This window comes from Mycteria americana, chromosome 2, assembly GCF_035582795.1.
Source record: "Mycteria americana isolate JAX WOST 10 ecotype Jacksonville Zoo and Gardens chromosome 2, USCA_MyAme_1.0, whole genome shotgun sequence".
Lineage (NCBI taxonomy): Eukaryota > Metazoa > Chordata > Aves > Ciconiiformes > Ciconiidae > Mycteria > Mycteria americana.
In genome coordinates, this window is record NC_134366.1 from 72,556,017 (window position 1) to 72,566,675 (window position 10,659).

At 47.0% G+C, this 10,659-nt stretch overlaps 1 protein-coding gene across 2 annotated transcripts; it reads right to left on the bottom strand.

The window, feature by feature from the left end:
- Nucleotides 1-976: 976 nt before the first annotated feature.
- On the bottom strand, nucleotides 977-9,454 carry NRSN1 (neurensin 1). 2 transcript variants are annotated; one of them, XM_075493749.1, is made up of 3 exons: nucleotides 9,003-9,454; nucleotides 3,575-3,772; nucleotides 977-2,540 (listed from the first exon to the last, which is right to left on the bottom strand). In XM_075493749.1, the coding sequence occupies exons 2-3, from the start codon at nucleotides 3,761-3,763 to the stop codon at nucleotides 2,142-2,144; spliced, it is 588 nt and encodes a 195-aa protein (XP_075349864.1). In that variant the 5' UTR covers nucleotides 3,764-3,772; nucleotides 9,003-9,454; the 3' UTR covers nucleotides 977-2,141. The 2 variants fall into 2 exon arrangements, with proteins under 2 accessions (XP_075349864.1, XP_075349865.1); XM_075493750.1 differs by lacking the exon at nucleotides 9,003-9,454 and adding an exon at nucleotides 8,043-8,569.
- Between the last annotated feature and the right edge of the window lie 1,205 nt (nucleotides 9,455-10,659).

Sequence of the window (10,659 nt, forward strand, 5' to 3'; positions counted from 1 at the left end):
CCTCACTCTCATCTCCTTCGGTGAATTCCCCTGTAAAACTTAAAATGTCACATTTCCTCCATGCACAATTTTTAATTAAAAACTCTCCATTGAAAAGGTCAGGACAGCTTGACTCTCTGCTGCCCATGCACCAATAGCCTGACAGCAGCAAAAGCTAATAGCAGTAAACAAAATTCCTCCCAACCTGAAAAGAAAGCGCTGAGGACCCTCTCTACCTGGAATCACTAACGAACGGTAGCAGCGACAGCCTGTCCCCGTGTCCCAGTCCTGCCACATGCATTGTGAGGAATCGCTACCCATCACCCCTGTTCTTGCTGGCTTTCTTTATAAATAACACACAGCTCCTCACCTTACCACTCTTCTCATCTTTTCCTCTTTAGCACTGCTTCATCTGCTTCTCCCCCGATATTACAATCTTATTTTTAAGCATTGGGTGCAATGTGCTTTTGCACTTCTAATATATGGGTGCCAATGAATTGTCAGATGCACCAAAACCTACTTCATTTCATTCTCTGTAGTCATGTGCATGTGATGAGCTCTTGATCGTCCATCTTCTCCGTGCTAATGTTTGGACACTGCAATCGTGTTGCTGAGATAGGCACTTTCTTTTCAGAAGGAAATTCTACTTCCAATGCTGTTGTCAGCCATGAAAATTATCACAGATTCAGCTGAAACTTCCAAACACCTATGTTCTGGTTTAAGTTGTGGAAGTATGAACCCAGTCACGGATCACAAAATGTTTTATCAGCAAGGGAAAGAGCACAGTTGTTACCACGTACCTGGCGTTAGCGTGCTGGAATCTTTTTTATTCAGCACCAAAGTAAGTGACTTCCTCACCTATGAAAGCTGAAAACACAGCCTGCATTAAGAGACCGGTGAGTTTCAACTGCTGATTTCTCCTTTCAAACTGAAATATTAGATTTATAGAGAAACCTGTTTCACTAGAAAGAGACTTTTCACAAAATATATGGTTGGCTCACGCCTAGAATTTTATTCAATCCATTCAAAAAATAGACAGAACTATAAGGTGGCACATATTGTCAGAGAGTACAAATGTCACATCTTTCTTTATACAGTTTAATTTAAATCCATAGATTAAGACAGTGAAATAATTGCCCTGGGTAGGAAAATAATTAAGGGTCTTCCATGAAAGGACAAGTCTTCAGGTAAGCGTTTACACAAATGTATCTGGTTAAGCATAAGTTTTTCTATCCTCTATAAAAATATAAACAGCATTTCAAAATGTCTTTAGATGAGTATGTCAAGGTCCTCTAACATGGCATTAATGTACTGACAGAATATGGGGCCTGGGCATATCAAACCACATTTAGTAATCCATACCCAGCCAAAACTGAAATATTTTGTATAAGCTTCAAACATAATACAATATAATGAAGGAAACAACACCAAACCAAAGACACACAAGTATGATGTTCCTCCTCCCATATGACTTATCTTTATTTTGTATTTTTTGTTAATATGGCAATTTCTAAGACAAAAGTGGCAGCTTTGCACAGGTGAGTTGTAACTCAGGATCAAGTATAACTTGCCTTTCCCAGAAAGTAACATTGCTGGGAAGTGACGTGTGCCAGGATCAAATTAAGAGCACTCACTGTCATGTATGTTTTACCTGTGCAGTATTATTTTGATACAGATCGTAGCATGTGACAGGAGGACAAGTGCAAATTACAAGGGCAGAATCTTGGCTTCCCAGACAGCATAACCAGGTGGTAAAAGTAAGACTAAACAGTATTTTAAAGGCAAGAAGAAATTTAAACAAAAAGCCAACTCATCTAAACTTTAAACAGTGGGATGTAGGGTGTTCCTGGTACAGCTGTCATAAACGCACCCTATATTTTCCAGGGATGCAATCTGATAAGCTAAACACCTAATCGTTGTTGCAAGGACTTATTGGTTCAACACAGATTAAAATGTTCAAATACACTGAATATATTGGTCACAGGTCTAATCACATAATTTCCCTTTCCCCAATCCTAAATTTGTATTGGAGCAGCTTCCCCATCAGCTGTGTCTTTGTATAGCAGAGCACTCAATGTAATTGACTAGCACATATGCCAACAACAGCTGATATTTGCCAGTTTAAGTGATCTACAAGTGAGAAACAAAACCTAAGGAAAGGGTCAGGTTTCAGATAAAGGTTGGACATTTTGAACTTTGGACAAAGTGACAGGTATCTTTGATTCTCCCGGTGCTGGCGCTTTTGTGACTGGGTGTGCATGGGCTTTTATATCAGCTATTCTCTCTTTAAATCTTTGCTGGAGGTACTTTTCTTCTTTGGAGTAACTTTTAGCAAAAGCAGACATCAGCAGACACGCTGCCACAGTGGACCCTCCAACGCAAAATAAGATTGCTCCTGCCAGCTTGCATATATCAAGGGACCCATTAAACTGAATGGCACGGGTATCCACCACAACAAAATCATCTTTCCCAAGAGCTTCGATTTTCGGTGGGACAAGAAAACCCACTACAAGAACCGTTACACCTATCAGCATAAAAGCCATCCCAGAGATGAGTCCGACCTGGAAAACAAACAAACAAAAAACCCAATTAATATGCTTTTCCAGTTTTTAGTTGGTAAGTGGTCCTAGGAGGCATTTAGCTCTCACAGTGTCTTGCAGGTACAGTTTTCTCTTCTAGGAGAAGGCTGATATTTTTCTTTTAGGTCCCATGTGGCCCTACTAGAACTAGAATATATGGAGAAACTGTCTTTTTACAACTCGTATTTATATAATTCAGTATTGACATTTCTGGAAACAATAGAACATGCATCTATATGTCTAAATAGCATTTCATGTCCAAAGGCTCCATCACAGAGAGGATCACAGTTTAACCTCAGTGCTGTGCGAGAGATTATTTCTTTAGCTTTAGGTGGTGGTTAGCACTAGCAGTTCAGTCCCTGCTGACAGTCTGTCATATCCACCACTTGCTTTTACTCCATGAAATGTCATTCCTTTGCAGGGATTAGAAGGTAGTTGCTATTGCCACGAACAGATCACAGAATATTTCTAGCACATTTAAAGTGTAAGTGCAAAATTTGGTTCATAGAGAATGGCCCTACCATCAAAGCAGAGGGGCTGGATTAGATGGCCTCACAGGCCCCTTCCAACCTCTGGTGTTCTCCAATTCTGTCAAGTTCCCTGACCTTAGTGGAGATCTTGGGGTTTGCTTGATCCCTAGGTCACACAGAACCAGAGTTACTGCTGTTAACCTACCAGTCCTATTCCCAGTAATCTGGCAGGACTATTGTGGGTGCACAGCAGAGGTAAACTACACTTTCAAGCTATGGGTGGGGTTTCCCAGACAAGACTTTAATGTTTCAGTGACATGGCTCCTTGTGACAAAGAAACTAGAGGATCCAAAGACCCCAGAACTCCCTTGGAAGCTGATGTATCTCGGTAAGAGCGCCCTGCTTTCAGACAGATGGTTATTCAGTCATCTCAGGGAAAACTGAGCAAAAGAAGGCCTTTCTGGATGAATACCTAAAACCGTTAGTTACATGGGAAAGTCCTGAAATGAGAGTTTTCTCTCTCCAGTAAACAGCAAGGGGCAGTACCTTCCAGAACGTAGAGCTCCACCTGCTAGGCGATCTCTGGATCTGAAAATCATCCTCATACTCCCAAATTGAAGCTGTGCAGTCCTCATAAAACTGATGCAGGTAGGACCGAACTCCGTAGCGTTGGTACCCTCCCTCGGTGCTGCCCTGTGCATGCTTGGACCCGCAGATATCAGCATAGGAGCTCATCCTTCCTACCTGCAATGAGAGGTTTCATGCAAAGCAGATCGTTATTGATGTGGCGGGAGAGCAAAGCTGGCTACAAACTCTCCAGATGACACGAAGAAAAGTAGCCCAGAAGAGACCTTTCCTTCACTTTTTTCCAATCCAAGAAGTGAGCCTGGTAGAGTTGCATGCAGTGACTCTGCTCAAGCGAACCCAAGGCACTCAGCGTCTTGGCGCAGCACAGCCTAAAGGTGCTGCAGGGAACATTCCCTCCCTTATGTAGGGTGCCCCCTCCCCATCTTTTTGCACTAGCATGCTACTGCATTTCCATGGAGATTGAAAAAAGCAGAATATATCAGGTAACAAAAGCCAGCATCCCTCAAGGACTCACGTTGCCTCTCATCCAGACTGCTCCTATCAGTTAACTAGAGTTTGCAAGCTTAAGAACTTTCCAGACTGCTGGGTAAGGTTTTCTTAATGTTTTGCCTGAGCTTTTGAAGTGCAGGCCTAAGCACTGATATAGCATTCATAGCCATGAGAAACAGAGGCAAAATAAGTCATAGACAGATTGAAACTGTATATATCCTGTACTTAAATATGGATAATTAAAAATGAAAAAGATGGAATGCCATAACAGCACCAATCTGCTCACTGAAGAGAGTGAAATGGAAATACTAAACTTGTAGCAAACCACTGCTCCCTTGGAGAAGGCAATGCCCAAGCTCCTGCTGACTTTAATAAAATCAGAATTTTGCCTGCTATGAAAACTATCAACAATGATCCCTACTCTTTCCACTTCATGGAAGTTCTCCTAACACACAGAATTTGTATTTAACTATGCAGGTCCCAGGCCTGAACTTGCTTGCACAGGTGCAATGCTACTGAATTCATTGAAGTAATACTGGCCCTTAAAAAAATTGAGCGACAGGTCAACGTTACTTAAGCTGACTGACTTCTCTTTAAAGCAGTTCAAAAAATCTTAGTCCAAAGGGAACTGTTAATCAGTACTTTGCATCTGAATGTCACAGCTCAATTTATATCAGCTTTAAGCAGTTCATCCGATTGCCACAGCAATTTTACTTAGAGGGAAGGAAGGAAGGTTTGACATGCTCATGGCAGCTAGGACCTCCCAGTTTTGCAGCCCTACAGCTCTTTGCCCTTCAGGAATGGGTCATCTTGCTGGGTATGAAATACCTGAGTATGCAAGAAAAACAAATACTGCTGCATTTAAATTAAGCAGAAGCCAGAAAGTATCAATGGGGAATGGCAACAGCCTGAATGAAGCTCTTGGCTGGCTCCGAAATCACTGCTGGTGTAACAGTGATCTTCCAGCCTTTTGGAATCTGGTTGCATTCTTGACTCAGGGATAGAGGGGTTTGCTTTTTCCTCTTTATAAAAAAACCATAATCTTGTTTTTTATTTTGTATATCTAATATGTAGGTAGTTTGGGATTTCATGATCTCAACATCTTTTAATTGCAAATATCTCTCTTGCAACTCGTGATGAGGTTTCAAGGCTCACACAGAAGTCATGACTGAGTGGAGGAGGAGGCTCGCATGATGCTGAGGGCCCTAGCAAGGGCCAGAGCTCCTTTCAGGAGAGGGGGGACAGTGCTGGTGGCTGAGCTTTGCAGAGCAGCAGGGGTAGCACTAGGCACAGCTTCTGGCTGGAGCCCCGTCTTTGAACCCAGAACTGCCTTTGCGTCCCCTGCAGGTTTCCCCTTTCCACTTCAGCCACCGTAAAGCGTTAGGAAATCAAAGAAGTGCTCTCTGACTCTGTGGATGGGCTTGCTCTCTGCTGATGGTACAGCATCAGTGCCCTCCGGAGTGTGCTCAAGGAGCTGGCCTTCTCAGGCAAGGCAGAGAAACAGGCAGGGTGGATGGAGACCTTGACACAGCAAGAAACTCCCGGGCAGTACCAGCTGCTCACCAGGTGAGCAGGAGAGCCTGGCACCTGGGCCACCCTCTGTCAAGTTGTATGTCGCTAATAGTGACATTTCCTACTACAGCTAATATGTTGAAAAAATTAGTTTGTTGAGCCCTTCTACAATGCTATGAGCTTTTGAACACTATTACTTTTTGAAGTACAAAAAAAAAGAAATAGTGGTATGAAAATAAGTATATAATCTGAACTCTTGTGGGGAAATGCTGAAAGTTAATCTACTTTTAGAGCCTGTTTCTTCTTTTGCAAAAGAGCTCTTTTTGCTTTCCTTGGGAGTCTCTCCTTCTGCTGTTTATTCCCTACCTGAAAAGAGAGGAAAAGAAGTCCTCTTTTCTCACTGCCACCATTTCTTCAACAGCTAGCTGCCATCTTCCACAGGACAAGAACTGCAGAGTTCTCATAAAACCAGAGTTCTGCCCACCTCATAAAAATACCTTAGGGTGAAAGGAGAGTATGAAGCAATGGTGTAGTTTACCACAGCTGCCCCAGCTCTCACACACAGGGTCACACAGCCTATACCTCAAGGATAAGAACAGTTTACGCCCATATCCCTCGACATGTCTTTTGGTTACGAGTAAGCAAGCACTCCATCTCCCACATCAGGAAGAGAAGAAAGTAAAGAGGCTAACCAAAGCTCTGCAGAGACTCATTCTCTCGGGTCCTTACTTAGATCTTTATTGTCACATCAACCCTACCTCATTAAATAAACTACACTTAATTCTTTGTCAACTTAAGTCATTCAGGTAAGCACATTTAGCATCACATAATGAGCAGAAAGGGAGGTATTTGCCCCAGGTGTAAGTGACTCCATAAGGTCAACACAGGGATGGACCAGGCCTAACATGACCAGATAATGTGGCCTGCCAAAGCTCACTTGCATTACTCCAGCTGCCAGCAGGAGACAATTTTAGAGCTTCTTTGGTTTCTCCAAAATTCAGAAACCAGGTGAAGCACATTAGTTGCTGGTTCAGACTCAGCAGTTATTGCAATTAATTTAAGAAAACTCAATGTAATGTGACAGAAAGCTGTATAAGCACTATCTTGCATTCACTGCACTGTCTGCAGGTTTAGTCAAGAGAGAGAAAGGAGGGTGTAGTGTTTCTAACAGTTTGATGAATAATTGCCTATAAGAACCACACACCCTGGAATCACTTATATTACACATAGATTCTTTTTCTTTAGCAATGTAAAATGCTAATAGGTGGTTTTGGTCAGGCATATGAGCAAAATGATAAATAAGAGCTGGGAGGTGGAACAAAAACCAAAAGAATGATCTTTTACTTGAAAGAGTTGTGATAGCATCAAGCAGTATGACCTTTTAAAATGGAAGGAAAAAAAAAAAAAGATGGCCAGCATCATTAATTCTTTTCAAGCACTGCATAATATTAGTCCTACTGAACATTTTCTTTATGCTCAGACTCTTCCACTTATAAGTAAACTCCTCTCTTTTGCAAAATATCTTGTCCCTTAGAGAGAAGGGAAGAAGGCTCCCCAGCCCTACATGACTCATTGAAGCAGCCCGGTAATTTGGCCTAAGATGGTCTCTTTTCTCAGCTGCAATGTAAACATAATGTTGTTCTTCCTACTTACAGATGGGGCAGAGGAACTGAAACAGTCAGAGTATGGTGGGAGACAACAGTTCTCCATAAATAAGAAGGAAACGCGTGTCACAGCATCAATTTATGTGGGATTAATAAATACTGCAGGAGCTATGATCTCTTGAGCGTTGATGTGTATTTGCATGTCTTGCCTTCATGGCTGAGAAACTAAATGCTGAAATGTTGGGAAACTTTTGCTAAAAAGAGAGAGTCACTGTTACCCAGATCTGTGTTATGCACGAGCTTAGAACACGCATCCAGGCTGCAGGAAGCGGTTTAATCATTAAAAGTTTTTCAGTGCCTTTACCCAAGGTGCCTAGGAACACATGGGATGTATGATCACAGCTTCAGAGCACGCCACTGCATAGTAGCAATCCATCCCCTAGCAACTTTTGTTTCCATGGCAAAAGCTGTCCTGTTTACTTTGAGCTTTACTATTCTCCACTGATCTGGGGAGATGTGACTGGATTGGTGAACAGGCAGATTAAAAGATGAGTAAACTCCAAGAAAAATTACCCAATAAATTTTCCAACTACTTTGCTTTCTTATTGAAGGGTTGGACACATTTAAGAAAATGTAAGGAAATGGCATCTGAAAGGCAGGACAAAGCAAATTAGGATGCGCCATTGCTCCACGACACCACACAGCCACCAAATGCAAGCCACAAATGCCGATGCGTTCGCACAGGTGAAGTCCCCCTCTCCCTTCCTCAGGTTTACACACTTCGACCCTTCTGTTCAGAGGGCCATGTCTCCAGTCCTTACCTACGGAAAGTGAGACCCCTGTGAAGAGTGGATACCGGAATAAATAACCTGTCTTCGACAGCAGTCTCCGAGGTGGCGTTTTTGATGCCTCAGCTACCTGTCATGCCAGTGCCCAGCACGGTCCCAGGCCAGAGGCTGGGCCAAGCCGTGCTCAGCCTGACCCAGTCCACCACACTCGACGCCAGCCCCCTGCAGCCTCGGCTCCCGCCCAGCGCCCTGCCCTCACGCGGGGCCGGGGCAGCGGGGCTGCCGCCGCTCCCCCGAGGACCGCTGCGGTGCCCGGCTGCTTTCCGGGGCGACTCCTGCCCCCCTGCCGTGCACGGGGCAGCGAGCAGGGCCTTCTCCTGTGCAGGGGGGCAAGGCCCCGCGGGGGGCACAGGCCGGGGACTCCCCTCCGGGGCGCGGCGGCTCCGCTCGCTTCCCAGCCGCCAGGTCGCGGCCCCTCCGGCCAACGACCGCACCGGCCGGGCAGGACACGCTCTCGATCGCCCGTTTCCCGGGCGAAGCGGAAGAACTCCGCAGCGCCCGCACCCCGGCGGAGATCTCGGCCCCCGCGACCGACTGGCGGCCCTCACCCCTCCCGGCCCGCCGGCAGCAGCCCGGCCCGGCCCGGCCCGGCCCTGCCCTGCCCGGCCCGGCCCCGCACCGCCCGGCCACGGCGCCCCCTAGCGCAGCGCGGCGGCGCAGCCCCTCCCGGCGGCGGGGCAGCGCGGCACCAGTCTCCCCGGGCGGGCCGCCCCTCCCGCGGGCCGGGAGGCGAAGCCCGGGGGCCCCGCTGCAGCCCCCCCGTCCCCCGCCGGGCAGCCGGTGCCCCACCGCCACCTCCCTCGCGGGAAGCGCCGCGCGGTACGCCCCCCGTGAGGACGCCGACGGTCACAGGAGCCTCCCCCGTCCGCCGCCCCCGCCAAACTGCCTAGCCCAAGTTTGCCGGGAGCGGCGGCCCCGGGGCGGCGGGGTTACCTGTCCCTCCTGCCGCTCCCCACGGCCGGCTGAGCAACCGCGGCGGCGCTAGCTGCGGCTCTCCCGCGCCGGTCCCATCTCCGCTCTGCGCCGCGCCGGCCCCAGACACCACGTATGATGCACGGCCCGGAGCGCCGCTCGCTCCCGCTCCGTGCCTGCGCACTGAGCCGCCGCCGCCGGGCGCGGAGGGGTGCCGGGCCGCGCTCGCCCCACCGCCCCCGCCCGGAGGTGGCTCCCCGGGGCGGCGGCTTGGGTGGTGGTGGGGGGGGAGGCTGCCGGGCCCGCGGGGCCGGGCTCTCCCCGGCAGCCGGCTGCGGTGAGGAGGGTCCCTCCGGCCGCGGCACCGGCCGGGCCGTCCCCCGGGCCGGGCAGGCCCGCAGGTGCACGGGGCGGCTGCCCAGGTGCCCACCAAGGTCACCAGGGTGTCCTCCCTGGGTGGCGGGAGCAGAAGGGGGCTTGGGCCAGGTCTCTAATCGCCACCCCCACCCTCCCCCCCTTTTAATCAGCACTGAAAAATGCAGAGACTCAGTGCTCTGTTATTTGTCCAGTCGGGTGGATAGGCATCACAAAAAGTGATATATGAGCTACAAAGAATGAGGCACTGAGATCCGGGGGTTGGGGAAATAAATCGCTCAGCAGGAGACCCAGCTGGACTTTCAAGAAAAAGAGTGAGGCTGAGGGCAAAGCATTAGTGTCTTGGGTCTGCCCTGATAACAACAGGTTGGTTGTTCAGTGGGAAAAGATTTCAAGTAAGCAAGTTTGGGGAATTAAGGAAGGTAGTGAGCGAAGAGTTAGAGAGCATGACAAGGCACTAAGAGCTGGAGATGCTGAAATGTATCCCACAAAGAGGCAATATGTAATTCCTCTGAAAAAATAATGAGAACATAAAGGGCAAGAACGCTTAAGAGTCATTTCAACGCTCTGTACTGAAATATGCACAAAAATAGAGTATCGCTGCGTGCAGAAAAAAACGGAAGTGCATTAAAGCAAAATGGGGTAGTATTAGCCAAAGGAAAACCAAGGTCTTTTTAAAGTGCTTAAATCGCTATAGTACATGAAGAAGAAGGTGAGATTAATGGTGGTTTCATTAATAGCAATGCCCAAACTCCTTTGAAAAAAACCCTGCATTTGATGACAACAGTAAGTTTGGGCAATTGCAAACTAGGAATCATAAAAATAGCTACTAAAAAAGAGCAAGTAAGGGATTACATTTGGAGGAAGAAACGCCGGTTTCAGTGGATTTCATCCTGTCCTTCCAAAGCTGTTACGCCTTTCATGTTTCAAGTAATGAGTAATGCCAAAAATGGTTCCCCTGACCTGAACAGAGCTACTTCCACAGCAGTATGCTATTCAGTGAGTAGCGCTGGCATACCCCAGCCCAAGGCAACTAACAAGGCAATAAACTGACAATTATTTGTGAAAAAACAGGAAAATAGAGTGAAGTGATAAATGAGTGAAAAGCAGGATGGAGTATCAGTCTTAAAAGAGATTTCCTGATTGATTGTCCTGTAAGACTAACACCAGATTTACGTGTAGTATCACAGTTAGGACTGGATGCTGCTTTATCCCAGATCAAGAAGATGTCTTCTATAGAAAAAGCAATTAATCTACAAGAGCTGTCCTCTCTCTATTCACAAAGCTAGTTTCTTTTGATTAC